Source organism: Protomyctophum bolini, assembly GCF_963924005.1.
Source record: "Protomyctophum bolini genome assembly, chromosome: 15".
NCBI classification, from domain to species: Eukaryota; Metazoa; Chordata; class Actinopteri; order Myctophiformes; family Myctophidae; genus Protomyctophum; species Protomyctophum bolini.
The window spans coordinates 3259329-3280320 of record NC_137876.1 but is presented as its reverse complement, the minus strand read 5'-3'; the positions used below and the strand labels follow the sequence as shown (position 1 = coordinate 3280320).

General features: G+C 44.2%; 2 protein-coding genes across 3 annotated transcripts in view; one reads left to right on the top strand and one right to left on the bottom strand.

Annotated features, from left to right (window-relative positions):
- The first annotated feature begins 8977 nt into the window (after positions 1-8977).
- LOC308329393 (uncharacterized protein) lies at positions 8978-11502 on the top strand. Its single transcript, XM_080783660.1, has 5 exons — positions 8978-9053; positions 9479-9624; positions 9804-9900; positions 10344-10430; positions 11396-11502. The coding sequence occupies exons 2-5, from the start codon at positions 9543-9545 to the stop codon at positions 11460-11462; spliced, it is 333 nt and encodes a 110-aa protein (XP_080639786.1). The 5' UTR covers positions 8978-9053; positions 9479-9542; the 3' UTR covers positions 11463-11502.
- A 1903-nt stretch (positions 11503-13405) lies between these two features.
- Positions 13406-20992, bottom strand: part of LOC308329390 (uncharacterized protein) — a 33096-nt gene continuing 25509 nt past the window's right edge. For both annotated transcript variants that reach the window (XM_080783655.1, XM_080783656.1), the window contains exons 39-51: positions 20646-20712; positions 20334-20389; positions 19972-20040; positions 19718-19796; positions 19049-19162; positions 18859-18932; positions 18319-18385; positions 18045-18100; positions 16981-17049; positions 16744-16822; positions 15534-15647; positions 15014-15135; positions 13406-14309 (exon numbers count right to left, since the gene is read on the bottom strand). In XM_080783655.1, the coding sequence (XP_080639781.1) occupies positions 14280-14309; positions 15014-15135; positions 15534-15647; positions 16744-16822; positions 16981-17049; positions 18045-18100; positions 18319-18385; positions 18859-18932; positions 19049-19162; positions 19718-19796; positions 19972-20040; positions 20334-20389; positions 20646-20712 (996 nt within the window). In that variant the 3' untranslated portion in view covers positions 13406-14279. The remainder of the gene's footprint in view (positions 14310-15013; positions 15136-15533; positions 15648-16743; positions 16823-16980; positions 17050-18044; positions 18101-18318; positions 18386-18858; positions 18933-19048; positions 19163-19717; positions 19797-19971; positions 20041-20333; positions 20390-20645; positions 20713-20992) is intronic.

Below are 20992 nucleotides of genomic sequence, written 5' to 3'. Positions count from 1 at the left end.
CCTGTTAATTGATTACTTAACCACTAGTCCACTTGTCACAGTCAGTTTGCACTCTTCAGGCACAGACAGACAGATGCAGAGACCTCCATATAGTATGGTCACAAAAGGGACCCGTTAAAACGGGTGCTATGACAAGTTGACGGGTATTATTAGGTTCCCTAGTTGCATCGTTCTCAAGTAGGCCGATGGGCACGTACATGTGTAGTCATTTCTAACATTTGTTTTTAACACCTTTTTTTTTTAGGAAAATTATGCCTGCTGCCCTTGATGTCTGGAATGCTCCTTGGGAACGCCAGGGGTAGGGTCGATGGTCTCCCTGCCAGGACAGTGACCTCAGAACGCCGGGGGTAGGGCCGAGACTCAAGGGTCTCCCCAGCCGGTCAACGATAGTGGGCGCGCTATGTTGTCTGGAATCCCCAAATGTATCGCTCAAGCTGGTACATTGAGGTACATTAGGCCCATCACAAGTATTAATACATTATTTAAATTACAATAAAAATACATAAATAGTGAAAGTATCAGATCTACGAGATCAAAACGGGTTTGAGCTCCTAGATCTGCTACTTCCACTACGTTTCAACATGGGAACGAGTATGACTATTATGACTATCATCCCAAAAGTATTGCGATTATCACAAATACTTATTATGTAGTAATTGTGATGGGCCTAAGGGTGTGTGTGTGTGTGTGTGGTACAGTATGTGGTATGTGTGTTGAATCTGTTTTTAATTGGTTGGCCAAATGTTTTCCGTATCTTGTTGTTTCCTTCCCGCCAGGTTGGCCAACCAACTGTTTGTGTTTGATTAACCCCCTTTAGTGTGAAGCTATATATTAAGTGACTTGAAGAACTATTCTAGACCTAACATCATCCCAGTGCCTAAAGCTGGAGACCTCTCAAAAGCAGACAACTACCGAGGTATCAGACTGACACGTACCACCACAAAGGTCCGTCCATCCATCTTCAACAGCTTCTCCGTAGTCGGGTCGTGGGGGAAAACTGCTCCACCAGAGAGCTCCAGACCTCCCTCTCCAAAGCAACATTAGTAACTTAATTCTGGGGGATCCCGAGGCGTTTTCGGAAGATTTTGGAGATATAATTCTGACATCTCATCGTTGGGCTTCCCAGGGGTCTCTTTCCAGCGGGATGTCCGAGGACCTCCCTAGGGAGATGATTGAGAGGAATCCACCTAAGCTGGCTCCATCATGCCTCGTGACACGCTCCATATATGGCCGTCTCCATAATATGAAGATCACGACACTGTCCTCAACAAACCCTGGATAGCCATATATTGAGAAGACTGGATCATCACCTATATCTGCATATATGGAGCCGCTAGCAACTCTTATCTGTCCATTCAAACTAGACGGTCCCACCCCAAAGTTATCAGTGCAGCTGATTTCAACAGGCTTGAAAATTTCAGCGGTGATCAACTTCATTGACTTCCAAAAGGCTTTCGATACCATCCACCAGGGGAAACTCATGAGTATTCTACGTGCCTACGGAGTTCCAGAAAAGTTGGTCCAGATGATAGTCAAGCTACAGCCAGACTCGAGCCAAGGTCCAAACCTGTGACTGACACCAAAACATTTGAGATTCTAGCAGGCGTCCTACAGGGTGACAATCTTGCCCCCTTCCTGTTCGTTGTAGTGATGGATCATGCACTGAGACTTGCAATCAATGGCAGAGAGGAGGCTCTGGGGTTCCCGAGGAAGTCAAGGTGAGTACACCCCATCATGGTCACTGACCTAGACTTTCAAACCCTGTACACTCAAGATGTGCTCCATATATGACCAGACCTCATCAAACCCTGTACACAAGACGTGCTCCATATATGGCCAGACTTCATCAAACCCTATACACTCAAGACGTGCTCCATATATGGCCAGACCTCATCAAACCCTGTACACTCAAGACGTGCTCCATATATGGCCAGTACAGAATTAATTCCAGATGTTCATCTGACCCACCCATGCCAAAGCGCCAGTGCTCGCCCAGCAGTCTGCCGGGGCGAGGTCGCTTCTAGCCCTCAGGGCGTCTTACTGTATTATGCTTGACTGTAATACTCTTCTGTAATATGTCCTGGGCATGACGTTAAACTGTTCCGTTCGAGAGGACCGGCGACCCTCGAATGTAAACAGCCATGAAAGGAAACTATGGATCATTACACCCGAAACACAAATCCTATACTTCCAGGGGCGGGAGTCCCCAGGAACATAACAGTGCCAGGTACCCAAGCGCGTCTGCCAGACAGACCGGATGATGCAGCGCCCCTAAACCCACCTGGGCGGGGCGTAGCTAACGGGTGCAGGGCACCTGATGCTATACTAAGATGCAAGCGGCCCCTCAGACTCTCCACATTCAATATCCGGACTCTTGCAGCACCCACGAGCAGTAAGCAGGAAGGAGAACGTGGGCTGAAGACTGAGGAGCTAGCACTGAACCTTTGGGAGCAGCACGTTGACATATGCGGCCTACAAGAGCACAGGCAGGTGCACAAGGACGACATAACAAACGAGATTAACCTCCAGACAATTGGAATGGGGTATGCCCTATACACAGGGTCAGCATGGCGGAATGCAGCCCAGGCAGCGAAATGGTGGTGTTGGAATCCTCATAGGAAGGGAGGCACAGAAGGTACTGATCGGTGTTCAACGCATATCAGAAAGCTTACTCCCCGACTGAAGATGCCAGCATGGAAAGTAAGGAACAGTTCTACCACAAGCTCAAGCATGCAATTGAAAGAGTCAAGCTACACAACTTCCTGGCCATCCTAGGGGACTTTCTCAGACCAGGAGATGCGCTGTTCACCTACAACGAACAGACAAATGACAATGGAAAACGCTTGTTAGAGATTATGGAAGAGCACCAACTTCTGGCCACCAACACAATGTTCCAAATGAAGAGGGGGAAGTTGTGGACATGGATGTCACCACACAACACGGCACATCAGATTGACTACATCCTCACTCGTAGAAAATGGAGCTCACTCTACTCAGACCACAGGGTCGTAACAGCAACAGTTAGACTGAGCCTGAGGGCCCCAAGGAAGGAGGGAAGGAGGAAGGTGAAATATGAATGGAGTCAACTGGCAACGGACCCTCTGCTACAGGAACGCTACGCAGTAGAAATCAAGAACAGGTTCCAAGTACTGCAGGAGGAGGAGAACATATCAGCGCGCTACCAAAGTTTTGTTGAAGCAAACAATGCAGCAGCTGAGACATGTCTCCAGCAAGCCCCCAAAGCAAGGAGGAAAGACAGATGTCTTGACCCCAGAATCATCAAAGCCAGGGAGGAGCTGAGAGCAGCACACAGGGACTTTGTCGCTGATCGAAAACTAGAGGGTCTGAAGGAGGAATACAGGCGGAGGAAGGAGGAGCTCTACCAAGTCTATGAAACACTGGAACAACAGGAGCTAAACCAGAAGATCAAGGAGATCGAGGATGCTCATGTTAACCAGAAGCATGGCATGGGCTGGAAGCTCATCAATGACATCTCTGGCTGAAACTCCTCTCAGACTACCAAGATCCGGGGAGAAAATGCAGAGGAACGGGTTGAAGCATGGTACCAGCACTTCAAAACACTCCTAGGTAACCCACCTGCAACTGAGGATGAGGATGTTCTGATGGCCCCTGTCTTCCATGACCTTCCCGTTCCAAATGGACCATTCACCATGGATGAGTACCAGAAGGCCAAGGCTACGATCAAGTGGGGCAAGAGCTGTGGGGAGGATGGATTGACACCAGAGGTTCTGAAATACGTGCCCATAGACGAGGTGGTGCTAGATTTCATCAACAAAGCACACATGTCTGGAGAGCAGCCGGAGATATGGCGCACAATGAACATCGTTCCAGTACCAAAGTCAGGTGACCTCACTAAAAGGCTCAACACAAGCCAATCAATGCCCCTAGAGATCCATCACAAAGCTTCCCTCAGGGCGCCCAGCAAGCCAGCTAGCCAGCAAGCCCGCCCAGTCAGCCAACACAGCCAGCCAGCTCCGCCAGTCAGCCAGTGTAGAAAGTCAGGCTGCCAAGCCAGAGCATATCAGCCCTTGCAGTCAGCCATTGCAGCCATACCAGCCTTGCTCAGTCAGCTCAGCCAGGCCTCACTCGAGGCCTGGCTCTCTGTCTGCCTGGCCCGGTCTGCCCCACCCTGCCTTGCAGCAATAGAACCAGCCGGGCTGACGAGCCAGCCAGCTCAGAATGCTAGCTCAGCAACAAGCCCAGACTGGCCAGCTGCGCTAGCTTGCTGATCTCTTATTCTGAGCTGGCTGGCTTGCCACTCCGGCTTGTTCTGTTGCTGCAAGGCAGGGCGGGTCAGACCGGGCCAGGCAGGCAGAGAGCCAGGCCTCGAGAGAGGCCTGGCTGAGCTGACTGAGCAAGGCTGGTATGGCTGCAATGGTTGACTGCAAGGGCTGATGTGCGCTGGCTTGGCAGCCTGACTTTCTACACTGGCTGACTGGCGGAGCTGGCTGGCTGTGTTGGCTGACTGGGCGGGCTTGCTGGCTAGCTGGCTTGCTGGGCGCCCTGAGGGAAGCTTTGTGATGGATCTCTAGGGGCATTGATTGGCTTGTGTTGAGCCTTTTAGTGAGGTACTAAGAAGCCCCGGCGCTCCGGCGTCGAGGAAACTTCCCGCAAGCTGTGGTAGTTCCGGGTGGATGTGGGGGCCCTCAAGGGTCTCTGGCGCGGCTGGTCCGCGTCGGGGACCTTGCTTGAGACGGGCGAGTCTGATGTAACGTTCCCGTGTGGGACGCTAGCGCAGGCACGTCCACGAGATGTTCCCAGTCCTAGCGGGGGCGACCGTGGGTGTTTCCGCGCGGATTCCCCCAGGTCGTGGAGCGACCTCGCTGATGGTAGCAGATGTCCCGTTGACTTTGGTACTGGAACGATGTTCATTGTGCGCCATATCTCCGGCTGCTCTCCAGACATGTGTGCTTTGTTGATGAAATCTAGCACCACCTCGTCTATGGGCACGTATTTCAGAACCTCTGGTGTCAATCCATCCTCCCCACAGCTCTTGCCCAACTTGATCGTAGCCTTGGCCTTCTGGTACTAATCCATGGTGAATGGTCCATCTGGAAAACGAAGGTAATGACAGTCAACACAGAGGACAAAACCATTGCCACTGCAGACGGGACGGTGCTCGAGCAAGTCGAGGACTTCAAGTACCTCGGGGCCTGGACTGCCTCAACTGAACAGGATCTGAAGGTTCGGAGAGCACTTGCCTGGAAAGCCTTGCACGGGATGAGGAGAGTGTGGAAATCAGACATGGGAGAAGACCTTAAGCGGCGGCTGTTCATAGCTACTGTGGAGTCAGTACTGCTGTATGGGGCCGAGACATGGACCCTCACAGTACAACAGGAAAAAGCCCTGGATGGAGTCTACACTAGAATGCTACGAATGGCACTAGGTGTCACATGGACGGATCGCATCAGAAATGTGGACCTCTATGGGGACCTACCACGCGTCACGGACAAAGTCAGAGAGAGAAGGATGAGGCTGGCAGGGCACTGCGTCAGGCACCCAGAACTTGAGGCAAGTAAATTCACCCTATGGGAGCAAAGCCAGGAGGGGAAAGAAGCGTACCACCTATGTAGACGTGCTGCGGCGCGACAGCTTGGCTGACAACACTGCAGAGCTCAAGAACCTGATGTTGGATAGGAATTTGTGGAGGGCAGCGATCCAGGAATCCCGAGTTGGTGTTGGCTAGACCTCACTCTCGCAGCAAGAAGAAGTAATACTCTTCAAAAAGCTTCCAGATCAATCATGTATAGTTGTATAGTATGTATTGTTGGCATAGATACTCCACTGTTACGTTCTTAGTTTATACACGATTCATGATGACTACTTTTTTATATATGTGATGTATGACATGCTTTTGTTTTTTGCTTAATTGTAAGTCGCTCTGGTTCAAGAGCGTCTGCTAAATGCCTAAATTGTAAATTGTAATTGTAAGACGTGCTGCGGCGCGACAGCTTGGCTGACAACACTGCAGAGCTCAAGAACCTGATGTTGGATAGGAATTTGTGGAGGGCAGCGATCCAGGAATCCCGAGTTGATGTTGGCTAGACTGTATAGTTGTATAGTATAGTATAGTATGTATAGTATAATATAGTATAGTATGTATTGTTGGCATAGATACTCCACTGTTACGTTCTTAGTTTATACACGATTCATGATGACTACTTTTTTATGTATGTGATGTATGACATGCTTTTGTTTTTTGCTTAATTGTAAGTGGCTCTGGATCAAGAGCGTCTGCTAAATGCCTAAATTGTAATTGTAAGACGTGCTGCGGCGCGACAGCTTGGCTGACAACACTGCAGAGCTCAAGAACCTGATGTTGGATAGGAATTTGTGGAGGGCAGCGATCCAGGAATCCCGAGTTGGTGTTGGCTAGACCTCACTCTCACAGCAAGAAGAAGTAATACTCTTCAAAAATCTTCCAGATCAATCATGTATAGTTGTATCATGCCTCGTGACACGCTCCATATATGGCCGTCTCCATAATATGAAGATCACGACACTGTCCTCAACAAACCCTGGATAGCCATATATTGAGAAGACTGGATCATCACCTATATCTGCATAATGGAGCCGCTAGCAACTCTTATCTGTCCATTCAAACTAGACGGTCCCACCCCAAAGTTATCAGTGCAGCAGACGACATCGCCCTAATCTCGGATGCAGTCGAGAAAGGAATGGAGCTACTACTGGCAGTAGAAAAGGAGTGCAGGAAGATCGGCCTCAAGCTCAATGCCAAGAAAACAAAGGTAATGACAGTCAACACAGAGGACAAAACCATTGCCACTGCAGACGGGACGGTGCTCGAGCAAGTCGAGGACTTCAAGTACCTCGGGGCCTGGACTGCCTCAACTGAACAGGATCTGAAGGTTCGGAGAGCACTTGCCTGGAAAGCCTTGCACGGGATGAGGAGAGTGTGGAAATCAGACATGGGAGAAGACCTTAAGCGGCGGCTGTTCATAGCTACTGTGGAGTCAGTACTGCTGTATGGGGCCGAGACATGGACCCTCACAGTACAACAGGAAAAAGCCCTGGATGGAGTCTACACTAGAATGCTACGAATGGCACTAGGTGTCACATGGACGGATCGCATCAGAAATGTGGACCTCTATGGGGACCTACCACGCGTCACGGACAAAGTCAGAGAGAGAAGGATGAGGCTGGCAGGGCACTGCGTCAGGCACCCAGAACTTGAGGCAAGTAAATTCACCCTATGGGAGCAAAGCCAGGAGGGGAAAGAAGCGTACCACCTATGTAGACGTGCTGCGGCGCGACAGCTTGGCTGACAACACTGCAGAGCTCAAGAACCTGATGTTGGATAGGAATTTGTGGAGGGCAGCGATCCAGGAATCCCGAGTTCTTGTTGGCTAGACCTCACTCTCGCAGCAAGAAGAAGTAATACTCTTCAAAAAGCTTCCAGATCAATCATGTATAGTTGTATAGTATGTATAGTTGACATAGATACTCCACTGTTACGTTCTTAGTTTATATACGATTCATGATAACTACTTTTTTATATATGTGATGTATGACATGCTTTTGTTTTTTGCTTAATTGTAAGTCGCTCTGGATCAAGAGCGTCTGCTAAATGCCTAAATTGTAAATTGTAATTGTAAGACGTGCGGCGCGAAAGCTTGGCTGACAACACTGCAGAGCTCAAGAACCTGATGTTGGATAGGAATTTGTGGAGGGCAGCGATCCAGGAATCCCGAGTTGGTGTTGGCTAGACCTCACTCTCGCAGCAAGAAGAAGTAATACTCTTCAAAAAGCTTCCAGATCAATCATGTATAGTTGTATAGTATAGTATGTATAGTATAATATATAATATAGTATAGTATGTATAGTTGTATAGTATGTATAGTATAATATATAATATAGTATAGTATGTATTGTTGGAATAGATACTCCACTGTTACGTTATTTTAGGATAAATCTAAATGACTCTGCACAATAGTTTGAGAGTCAATATCTCATATCATGAGCTTGCCTCCTGGTCTTTGTAACAACTTGAATACAAATTACAAAAAATGTTGAGGACTGTACATGTGTTGATGCCTCCTAGTGGCACTCTGGTTGAATGTCTGTCAGCTTTCCAAGCTAATCAAAGTCTTAATGACCCTTTTGTTAACCACTTCAACCCCAGCATCCCTATTCCGTTCAGCAAAAATAGCAGAGCTACAAGCTCACACTGCAACGTGTTGTGAGCTTGTAGAGCTAATGGTTTCTTTTCTCTCTCAGGATGGAGATCATAGACACAGCTGGAGCCTCTAGAGATGGAGATCTGCAGGTCTGTCCATGGATGGGAGGACGGAGGACGGAGATCTGGGTAGACGCTGGAGGACTTCGGACCTGGCCCTTCTCAGTGAGGAACTCAACGGTACGAACCGCTTTAGGGTTAGGGCTTTTTTAGGCTTCGTAAAAAGCCAATAATCGTCCGTTGCCGATAATTGGTCGATCCCTATTAAACGTTACTGTAAGTGCATGTGTATGTTGTGACAGGACACGCACACACACAGCAAAGCTAATTTGGGCTGTGTCTTTCGTTCTTTGTTAGACTGGAGATCTCAGCCGATGCCCGAGATCCGAAGCTTTCCCTGGGTGTCTCCGCTGAGGACTTCTGGGTCGCTGGGAGGCTCGGACGGAGCTAGAAGGTTCGGTAGACGCCACTGGAACCTGTTTAGACCTGTCAGAATTTATAATGGCCGATTTAATTGTCGCTCAGGACAGGATAGAATATATATCTGGCTCTTGGTCACTCTAATCAATCTTTCTTTGTTAGGATGAAGATCGCGGTAGACGTCGCTGGTGGAACGCGGCTGCTGGACAGGGAGTGCACACACATACACACACACACACACGCATACACACACACACACACACACACACACAGAAAGGCTAATTTGGTGTGTTTTTTTTTCTTTGTTAGAATGGAGTTATCGATAGACGATCTGATGTTCCCTGGACAGAGATCCGTTCCAAAGCTCCCCCCCCCCCCCCCCCCCCGGGGCTTCCTCAGAGGACTCTGATGAGCTGTGAGTAGGAATAGTTCTTGCTTGTTTCTGAGGATGGATAACTGCTTTTGTACTGTTATGGTACGAAGAATGGCATCATTACAGTAATCCAAATGTTTTAAATATTTTAGTATAAATCTAAATGACTCTGCACAATAGTTTGAGAGTCAATATCTCATATCATGAGCGTGCCTCTTGGTCTTTGTAACAACTTGAATACAAATTACAAAAGATGTTGAGGACTGTACATGTGTTGATGCCTCCTAGTGGCACTCTGGTTGAATGTCTGTCAGCTTTCCAAGCTAATCAAAGTCTTAATGACCCTTTTGTTAACCACTTCAACCCCAGCATCCCTATTCCGTTCAGCAAAAATAGCAGATCTGCAAGCTCACACTGCAACGTGTTGTGAGCTTGTAGAGCTAATGGTTTCTTTCTTTCTCTCTCAGGATGGAGATCATAGACACAGCTGGAGGCTGGAGCCTCTAGAGATGGAGATCTGCAGGTCTGTCCATGGATGGGAGGACGGAGGACGGAGATCTGGGTAGACGCTGGAGGACTTCGGACCTGGGCCTTCTCAGTGAGGAACTCAACGGTACGAACCGCTTTAGGGTTAGGGCTTTTTTAGGCTTCGTAAAAAGCCAATAATCGTCCGTTGCCGATAATTGGTCGATCCCTATTAAACGTTACTGTAAGTGCATGTGTATGTTGTGACAGGACACGCGCACACACACAGCAAAGCTAATTTGGTGTGTGTCTTTCGTTCTTTGTTAGACTGGAGATCTCAGCCGATGCCCGAGATCCGAAGCTTTCCCTGGGTGTCTCCGCTGAGGACTTCTGGGTCGCTGGGAGGCTCGAACGGAGCTAGAAGGTTCGGTAGACGCCACTGGAACCTGTTTAGGCCTGTCAGAATTGAAGGTTTTATAATGGCCGATTTAATTGTCGCTCAAATAAATTACAAGTAACAATTTAATTGCGTCATACTAACATTCTAAATAAAACTTTGGCTTTTGTAGGCTTTGTAAACAAAAAGCTGCACATGGCATAATTCAATAACTTTATACACAAAAAAAAGAGAAGTAAATTACAAAGTGACACATTTAGAGCTTGTAGATCGGTTGCTTGCATTATTTCTTTAAAATGTTTGAAAATATATGAACATTTTCAACATGGAGACGATTATGACTAATCTCTAAAAAAGTATCTCAAATACTTGGCGATTAGGTAATTGTGACAGGCCTAAATCCTTCTAGTTGTGTTTTTTTTATATCATGTTCTGTAATCAGTTAGGGTTGACTATAGACTTTTTTTTAGGAACAAGATCATCATGCTGGTGAAGAGCACGTTTCTAGCCGATGGAGCAACTATTTCTGATCACCTTTGGAGTTACATCACAGCAAGGTAACTATACAACACACGCACACACACTATGGTCATGACATGACGTCAGCTTGTGACTGCAACTTGTTCCTGTTCGCAGATGACTCGGCACTGCTAGTCTCGGACAGGAACAAACTGCAGGTTGAAAAGGCCCTCAGCTCTGAACTCGGTAGAATCTGCACCTGACTCGCTGATAACAAACTATCTTTACACCTGGGAAAAACTGAATCCATTCTCTTTGGATCTAATAGTAATCTCAGCAAGGCAAATGGCTTCTTGGTTAGAGTTGGTGACAATGTTATCACACGTAAAGATGAAATTACCTACCTAGGTTCCATCCTGGAGGCTAATCTTTCCGGTGATAAAATGGCCACCAACGTAATCAAAAAAGTCAACCAAAGAACAAGATTCCTTTACAGGATCTCCTCACTGGTCAACAAAAACACCTTGAAGACCTTAACAGGAGCCCTCGTACAAGGTTTCTTTGACTATGCATGCACCTCAAAGGCCCTTAAAACTAGGCTCCAGACCTCCCAAAACAAACTGGTCAGGCTCCTACTTGGCCTCACCCCCCCGAACCTACCTCACTCCTGCCCACTTTGACAGGCTGGAATGGCTTAGGGTCGACGACAGAGTACAGCATCTTGCAATGGGTCTGGTCCACAAGATTCGATACACCACCAAGATACCCATGTACCTGTCTAGATACTTCCTTTATGTTAACGAAGTCCACACCCACAACACCAGAACCATGTACAACCCAGATTCGGCACAAACAAGGAACTAAATTATTTTCACTCCTATGCCACCAAAATGTGGCAATGTGGCAAGTGTAATGCTTAATTGGGTCGTCCACTTACAGTTAACAGTCTTTGTATTGAGTTTGTGCTTGACATGTACTGTAATTCTGCAAACTGTTAATAAATATTTCAATCAATATTGTTTTATGAACAAAGTAGTAATGAGCATTTCTTTCTTTTCTTTAGGACGTTGCTGGTCTCCTGTGTGGCTCCATCTGGAGGTCACCAGGGTTCTGAGTCACTCAGATCCTGACTGGTAGTGGTGATATGTAGATGTGATCAATCAGGGCTCTTTGAAAATAATAAACAAATATAAATAACTAGATCATAATATAAATAAATGGATAAAACGAACGATAAAAAAATAGATTATAGTAAAATTAAAAGTAAATTAAAAATAGTAAATTAAAATAGTAAAATAAAAGTAAAATAAAATAGTAAATAAAATTAGTAATACATAAAATAAAATTAGTAATAGCATAGTAATGGCTAAAATAAATATAATTAGTAATATAGACAATAATACATAAAATAAATTAAATTATCAATTTAGTAATAACGGTAATACTTAAAATAAATAAATGAATAAAAAATAAAATTAGTAATAACAGTAATACATGAAGTAAAATTAGTAATAACATAGTAATACATCAAATAAATACAATTAGTAATATAGTTATACATAAAATTAGTAATAACATAGTAATATATAAAATACAATTAATACTTTGTTATAGAATGACTTAAAAAAACAAACAAAAAATATCAATCACATCTACATATCACAACCAGGCAGGTGGACTGTAGACTCACTACAGCTGTCACAATGTGGTATACTTTGTTTTGACCCAACTGGCCTCCAAGGAGAGGCAAGCATGGAGCCGGACATCTGATGATACACGAGAGAAGACGCCATAGTCATTTTTTTTTTTTATAAAAGTAATATGTTTCATGTTGATTGTAATTTATTCATGATGCCATATATCTGTAAATATTCATTGTTTTCTTGTTAATAAATTATTGCATTTATACCCGGGTGTCAGTTATGGGTCCATTACCCTTAGATCAAATGGTTCATAACAAGGATGAGGAATATTTAGTTATAGTTAATGTATTTTACAGATTTAGACCATCTAAAACCTAGCCGAAGGTTTTCTGAAAACCTTCAAATTCTTATTAAAACAATAAATAAAGGATGTAGACGGGTGGATCCCGGCATGATGGTATAACATATAGGTTTCACCAGGTCTAAATGGGCTAAAAGGAGTCCTCAGGTCTTCAAATGAAGTGTGGAAAGCTGAAGGAGGTGATGGACCTCAATGTAAACAAGTCTTTAATAATGCTTTTCTGGGTTTTATCAGAGCTTGTTGAACTGGGCTCTTTCTACAAACTGTTAATGACTGTCACTTTTAGGCCAACACTTCCCTCTAGTGGTTACTCGGAGTAATGACAGCCTTACGTGTTTCAGATTTAATAAATGCAGTAATACTACACAGTACATACTGCTGCAAATATGTTTGTTTTCTTTAACCAGGCAGAACAAATAATGTAATAAAATATAATTTAACAATCTAATTAGATCTAGTTATTAGTTAATACAATAAATAATAGACGATGTGTTTTTTTCTTAAATAAATATAATTTAAAATGTATTAATGAATAGAACTACCGGTAGTTTGAACTTAATAGCCCTAGGGTTAGCCCTTAATAACCCTACTGTAGTTATAAGTTAATACAATAAATAATACTAGACTATGTTTATTTTCTTAAACCAGGCAGAACAAATGTAATAAAATATGAATTAATGGATCTATTTTAATAGGACAATTAGTTGTTAGTTAGTTTGATTAGATTATTGATTAATAATCAAACTATCACCAATAATGATAAGCTCCGGAGAGCTATCTTTGCAGCCTGCCTTGTCGATAGACAGTTTGGACCAAAGTGGAACATTTTTTTGATTAACCACCGAGGCAGTCTGTTGCGTGTCCACCCACTGCAGTGTGTGCATGTGCCGGTCACAGGTGGGGGCTTGTTTCCAAAATCACCTGAATCGCTGAATGCTCCTTTAAACCCCCCTCTGCCAATTATCTCCCGACAATGACCACCTATAGGCATACATTTTCCTTTACAATAATAATCATACGTAATTCAGACAACCCAACAATGTCAAGAATGAGACAGGCAGACAGAGAGAAAGCTTGTGAGATTTAATGAATCCACAATGGAGATGCACTATACAGTGGACACTCAGAGCAATAATGGTGTGTTTTGTACAGTTCTTAGCTCCAACACGGTAATAATTCATTTCTATGACATTTCTATTACGCTATGTTCACGCTATGTTCTGTATCTCGACTAGTGTTGAGTTGAAGGACAATATAACTCTGGTATCGCATGTCGGTGGCTCTCAGTGTGGGGTCCTTGATGGCAGGGTTCCAGGGGGTCCTCCACCAGAAAAACAAAACATTGGTAACTCTGAAAGTGTACAAATATAATCAATAATTTGTGCACTCGCAGAGTAATGGGGGAATTGGGGGTAGGGGAGGGGGGGATTTGAGAATCGTGTCGATAAATAGAATGATACTATTCATCGGGGTGCATACTGTACTTAGTTTAGACTAGTCATTGGTTAGACATGGGTTAAGGTTATAGGTTTAGGTGTGCTGCCCCGTGGGAGGTGAGGGTTTGAGATAGGTTTTAGTTGTAGGACTAATGACCGAAACCCTAACCCAATGACTATTCTAAACTAAGTACTGTCCAAACTAAGTACTGCACCCCTATCCGTCACCTTAATGTTACGCCTGTTACAGATATTAGGAGAAGTGAAGATGAGTTGCTAACAAGAAACAAGCAATCACTCTGGCTCTTTTCTTGTAAAGATGAAAGAGTGTTGGACTTGATGACCGAGAGATGACTCCATACAGTGTTGGACTTGTTGTGCAAGTGAAACACTGACGGAATCAAGATGTGTAGTTTCTCTTCTGATCATCGGGATAGTTTCAGATCAAACGGAAGATTGAGCAGAGGTTTCTTTATGCTTCTCGGATAACTGTTGTCCTGCTGAGCTCTAGATGTGGTCGGCCGGCACAGTTTGCCACTGAAACACAGGACACCGTTGATATTAGTATTTAGTATTATGCCACGTTTGCATGATTCATCATAACTAAGTAAAAACACAACTAAAATCAACCACAGATGTGACACATTGTGAGCTTGTAGATCTGCTATTTTCACCTGCTATTTATGAATTAGTTTGAAATGGGACATTCTGCATAGTGGGTACTTTCTACTGTTGGTACTTTAAAGTACACGTTGATGCCAATATATAATAATAATATATATAATATAATAATATTATGTTTGTGCTTTCACTAAAGTACGTTTTGAATGATGGACTTTTACTCGTAACGGAGTATAGTTCTACATTGCAGTATTGATGCTATTACTTAACCCATTCTGAACGGGAACCCATTTTGGTGTTAGCATCATGTTATGCTTTAGCTATTTAAAAATAGCAGATCTACAAGCTCATAGCGCGCCACCGAGTGTCGCGCTACGAGCTTGTAGGTCTGCTATTTTTGAAAAATCGAAGAACGACTGACATTTTTAGAATCTGATCTCAGGTCAGAATGGGTTAATCAGACCAGTTGTGTGTCCAGTGGAAACGTCGTATGAATCTGATCTCAGGTCAGAATGGGTTAAATAAAACAAGCGAGTACTTTTCCCCACCACTGGCTAATCTCACGTACTTCCCTCCAGCTCATGATAATAGATTTTAAATCAAGCTATAATCTCACTTACTTCTTCACTCCAGCTCGAGCTCATGGTCATCATCTGGCCTGAGGACATCTCGGAGGTGGAGGAGCTCATGGTCACCACCCCGTCTGTGGTGCTGGTTACGATCTCGGTCACAGTGAATGTCACTGGAATTCAACCAAATCACACAAAAAACGTTACGTAGATTTGTTGTATACAACATTTACAAAGTTACAAAGAAAGTCACTCGATAGCATGCATGTGTCAGCCTTATCGGTCTTCGATCGTGAGTATTTAACCAAAGTATAAGTATAGCAAGTATGGCGTTACTTCTAACTCGAGTGCACATTAGACTGATCGACCTCAACTTTCACTTCAGTAGTCGAGTAATATTCGGGCATCTATAATTATACTTTGGCTCAAAGTACTGCACTTTAGAATCCGACTGTTACCAATCAGTGTCACTCACTAGACATGATGTGTATGTAGCATGAAGACTTATTAGGATTATTATTATTAGTGTTATGATTATTATGATTACCAGTAGTAGTGTTAAATGACTCACCAGCCATGCTGTCCATGCGTATCATGAACATAATCCAGTCCACCAGGGAGATGTAGGAGTCAGCCTGCAGGATTTTGAACTGCATCATCACAATGTTCTCGTCCAGCTCAATGCCTTGAGGGAGGGAGTGAGGGAGGGAGGGGGGGGGGGCAGTAAAACATTTGACTCTTATGTCTGGAGGGGAGTCGAAGCAAGCAGTGAAACATTTAACTCAATAGAGCACCGTTATTGTTAGGGAGGTGTCTCTGTATCGTTTGCGACAGTCAGTCACTCATATATGATACAGTCTGCTTCTAGCGAAAATCTAACTAATTCAGCAGCAGTAACATTAGCGTTTTCTCTGTCAGTTGATTCTTCATATCCATAATTATGAGTGAAGCGGCCGGGGTGACATGTTTATTTTTCAAACACAGTTGTTATATGAGGCGATCTAAAATCGCCTCAACGGGGATTTCAATGCAACTAAACAAATACATGAACCTGGGGACTGACGCCCTCTATACTGAAAGTGACGTCAGACTTCGGTGCTCTATGCCTGGTGGGCTAAAGCAAGCAGTAAAACATTTAAACTCCAATGTCTGGTGGGCCGAGGCAGTTGTTTTCAACCCTGTCCACACATCCAAGGTCCATTATTTATTTGACGTTTGAGCCACGGACGGCCATTTGATGAGATTTAGCCTCTCAGAGCGAAAGATATTTTGTCGTCGTCGGACAAGATATTGTGCACAATTCCATGTGTTCCTTGTATTGCTGTCGGTACCGTTAGGTGAGATAACAGGCAAACGCTGATCACAACAACCATTCTTCTACATTCTCTAATTGGTTAGACTTCTTGTAAATTAAGTAATGGAGATGCTTAACAATAATTTAACTATTGACAGCATAACATGAAACCAAATACATCCGTAAGGGTCCATTTGTTTTAACCCATTTTGGGGCGGGAACCCCTTTTGGTGTTTTAAACATTATAGTATGTTATAATTTAGCTATTGAAAATTAGCAGATCTACCAGCTCATAGCGCGCTACGAGCTTGTAGGTCTGCTATTTTTTTTTTAATCGTAAAAATGTGCCACAAATCTTTGAATATATATTCTTTCAAAGTGAATGTTTTTAAATCAGGTCTGAATGGGTTTTGACCCTAGATCTATAAGGTTCCATTTGGTTACCAACTCTCCATCATTTAGCTTGGGGGACCACCATGTTCCTCACCTGCGATCTTGAGCGCATTCACCACCTCTTCGTAGGTAATAGCTCCAGACTTTGAGACGTTTGATTCATAGAAGATTCTCTGGAAGCGATCAGAAACAATAGAAGATTAATGCGATTTTTAGAAACTTTGCAAATGCATAAGAAATGCATGCAATAAGGACTGTGGCTATCAAACTCGTGTGTCCTATAGTGAGGTTATGCATCCATTTTGTTGCGTTATTAATATCAAAGCATTACCATGTACACGGCAAACTTGCGCCAGAGAGTGAAGAACTGCATGAAGGTCACTTTCCCCATTCGTTTGACCTGTTGTTGTGCGTCAAGGATAGCTCATGTAAACCGTATGCAAAAACTACATAGCAGTGAAATGATTTAATCAGTTATGTCCATACATGTGTCCGTGGCAACTGGCAAGGACTTGGTCATGGCTGTGGCAAACTTTTAGATTCTGACAATTTTGCACACCATTATAATGTTATGTATATTGATCATAATCCAATTAATTAAATGTCAAGTCTCCAGGTTTTGTATAACACTTATTTATACTATGACACTATGTATGGCACCAGAGATGTGCAGAGAGTGTTAGAGGGGCAGGGACTGGAATCCCGTAAGAGGGCACTTTTGGACAAAAATAGCAGATCTACAAGCTCTCAATGTGTCGCAGCGCGACGCGTTGTGAGCTTGTAGATCAGCTATTTCCGGGGAGCAACCCAGCACTCCTTAGCTAGTGGAGATGCGGTGTGTACGACATAGATTTCTAAACAAATTAGTTCAATGCAAAATGCTGTGTTCAAGTTCAGGAGACTTCGGAGAAAAAAGCGGTTCTCCTGAAAAAAAGAAAAGCGGTTCTCCTTTCCATGCCATGCCGGAAGAAAGGAGTGCTGCATTCGTGGTCTGGAGAGGGCAGTTGTTTTACAGACGGGTAAAAGGGCAGGGGCTGAATTAAGCCCCCTTTGATGTCTGTGTGTGCACGTCCCTGTATGGCTGATTAGGAGTCCACTAGTACCAGTGGTACCACGTGTACACTCTAGAGTTACAGACCTGTTACGGTCATCCAGGGCTGTCCCTTTGTGTGTTTCCGGTAATATTAGTGTCCACTCATTTTGTAAATGGTAAATGGTGCATTTATATAGCGCCTTTATCCAAGGCGCTTTACATAGATTGTGCATTACATTCACACATTCACACACACATTCATACATCGATGTCGGCGGAAACCATGCAAGGCTTGCATGGTTTGCTCATATAATATATATAATATTATATAATAATATATATCATAAGGTAGTGAAGGATACGTCCACCATGGTCAGCATGCTCTTGCACATGCCCCAATCAAACTTCTCCGTCAGACCTGTGGATGGAAACGGCAACTATCAGGACCAATCAGAATGCATCAGTACTGTACGACTCCATCGAGCCTCACCAAAATACAGTGTACATACATTTGTGTCGACAAAATTAACTATAGATTTAGTCGACTAAAACGTACTAGACTAGACACAAGGACCCCTAGGGGTCCCCAGACCCCTATAAACCCCCCCAAGGACCCCCAGGGGTCCCCGGACTTACCGCCGACCACCTGTTCGTTCATGAGCATCATCATCCGTTTGGCGTTCATCATCATCTCACCGTGCTCCTGAGCACAAGGAACACAACCATAACACATGTATGAGCATCACGTCACCGTCCTCCCGAACACAAGGAGGAACACAAACGACAACATGTATGATATAATGAGGCGTAAAAGAATATTTCTATATATATAGATATTGATGTTTTTGAGGGGCACTAGCCCCTCCTATGCCCAGCTTTGTTTGTGTGTTATTGAACTAAATATCATGAGATTTTAGTCGACTATAAAATGCATTTTGGCGGGCCTTGCTGACGTCGCAATGGCTGACTTTACACGGCGACGCGTTGTGAGCATGTAGATTTTATTTGTTGACAAAATCGACAGTATATTTAGTCATAGTTTTAGTCATCATGGCTTAGTTTTTATTTCGTTCCTATGTGGTTTTTGCCAGCGAAAATAGGTAGTCGACGAACATCTTTCGTCTTAGTTTTAGTCGACGAAATCAACACTGGTCTACAGCGTAGGTCTGCACTCACCATGTGAGCGTACTTGTTGAACATTCCCATCACCACTTCCTGGTCCATGGGGAGGGAGATCACCTGATTGGCACCTGATTGGACGAAAATGAATGACAAACGTAATGACATCATGAGACCAAAGCAAACCACGGCACCTGATTGGAGGAAAATGAATGACACACGCAATGATGATATTGTTATCACTCACTGGCCATGTTGTCGATGCGCAGCATGAACATGAGGAAGTCCACCAGAGAGATGTAGGAGTCGGCCTGCAGCAGGAGGTACTGCCTCCTCAGAGTCGTCATGTCCATCTCGATGCCTGCATAAAGGAGGGAAAACAAGCAGAAAGCTTCTTAAAAACAACAACTCTCAATTCCACCAGGTCGTCTGCAACGGGCACAGAATACCTCCTCTTTTACTTCCAGGCCGCTTCCTTCACATGTGTTACCGATTAGTGTTCCGTTTAGTCGTTTCAGTGGTTTTCAAACCTTTTCATTTCAAGGAGCCCCGTAACTCGGAGAGTGTACAAATTGAACCAAATGGGGGTCCCTACTCAAGGACACTTTAAGACCCACTGGTGTACCACAGTGTTTCCAGTGAGCCAACGTGTTCCATTCTGTTTGACCAGAATGGAACAGAGCCTTCATTAGCATCATCAACACTGACTCTGATTGACCAGAATGGAACATAGTATCAGTGGTGACACCTGTGAAGAAAGTACGGAAGGGGGCGCAAGTTCTTTCCGAAATGGCCTGTGTGCATAGACTAGAGCACATTTGGACTCCGAGTTATGGAAGTGTCTGTGAAGCCTTATTTTAGCACACTCTTTTACTATCCATCATCCCATGTGTCAAAGGTCACAAGTGCTCCTCACCTGCAACCTTGAGCGCATTCTGCACCTCTTCGAAGGTCAGAGTTCCCGATTTGAAGACGTTGGACTGGAAGTAGATTTTCTGAAAAGCAAAGAGAAAGAAGACCGTTTTACAACGTTTTTAGGAACTTAGCGAATGCACAGGAGGATCGCATGTGGATATCACACGCCTTTTTCCTGGTGAAATTATTCGTTATTAGACGTGTATGCTCCATTTGTTTTGTTACTATTTAAATATAAATAAATAAAAACGTTACCATGAACACTGCGAACTTGCTCCAGAGAACCGTGAATTGCGCGAGGCTCAGTTTCCCCACTCGTTCAGTCTGTTTTTCGGCATGTCAAGGATGTCTCGCGTAAACCACACGGAAAAGTCCAGAACAACTATGTACAACGTAGGCATTTAGCAGACGCTCTTAATCCAGAGCGATTTAAGCAGCACTGCATCAAAGTCAGAGCAGATCTAGGCGGTTTAATTAATATAAAACAATAAATAATCTATATAATAAGCTATCTAAGTTCTATTTTAACCTTTGCATAAGCCCTAGCCTTGACGACACATTAAATGTGACGGTCAACAATATTACACATATTATAGTGCATGGGTAGTGAAGGATACGTCCACCATGGCGAGCATGCTCTTGCAGACGCTCCAGTCGAACTTCTCAGTCAGACCTGAGGAAGGAACAGAGGACGAATGCATCGTTACTGTGACAGAAGAGATCACAAACTGCTTCTAGAACTTTCTCATGTCAAGACCCCAACATTAAGATGCACGTATTTGGGTTCATATATATATATATATCTTCTTCCCAAAAGGACTTTCAAACTAGGAAGGGTATGGCCCTGGTCAGCCTGCAATGCCATGCAATAAGATCTGGTCATCCCAGATGTTAAAAGATGTTAACAAGACAGTGAGCTGTGGACTCACCGATGACCACCCGCTCGTTCAGTAGCATCATCATCCTCTTGGAGCTCAGCATCAGCGTCCCTCCCTCCTGGACACCGGGAACAAGACAAACACTGTGTAAAACACTACCCTCCTGAACACCGGGAACAAGACAAACACTGTGTAAAACACTACCCTCCTGAACACCGGGAACAAGACAAACACTGTGTAAAACACTACCCTCCTGAACACCGGGAACAAGACAAACACTGTGTAAAACACTACCCTCCTGAACACCGGGAACAAGACAAACACTGTGTAAAACACTAACAACATCAGCGTCCCTCCCTCCTGGACACAGGGACAATTTGGACAACACACTGTGTGAA

Excerpts from the sequence above, each read along its gene's own strand:
- LOC308329393 (XM_080783660.1), top strand. The coding sequence starts at position 9,543 with ATGGATGGGAGGACGGAGGACGGAGATCTGGGTAGACGCTGGAGGACT. Across the intron at positions 9,625-9,803 it reads TCTCAGTGAGGAACTCAACG|ACTGGAGATCTCAGCCGATG; the intron begins GTACGAACCGCT and ends GTTCTTTGTTAG. Across the intron at positions 9,901-10,343 it reads GGCTCGAACGGAGCTAGAAG|GAACAAGATCATCATGCTGG; the intron begins GTTCGGTAGACG and ends ACTTTTTTTTAG.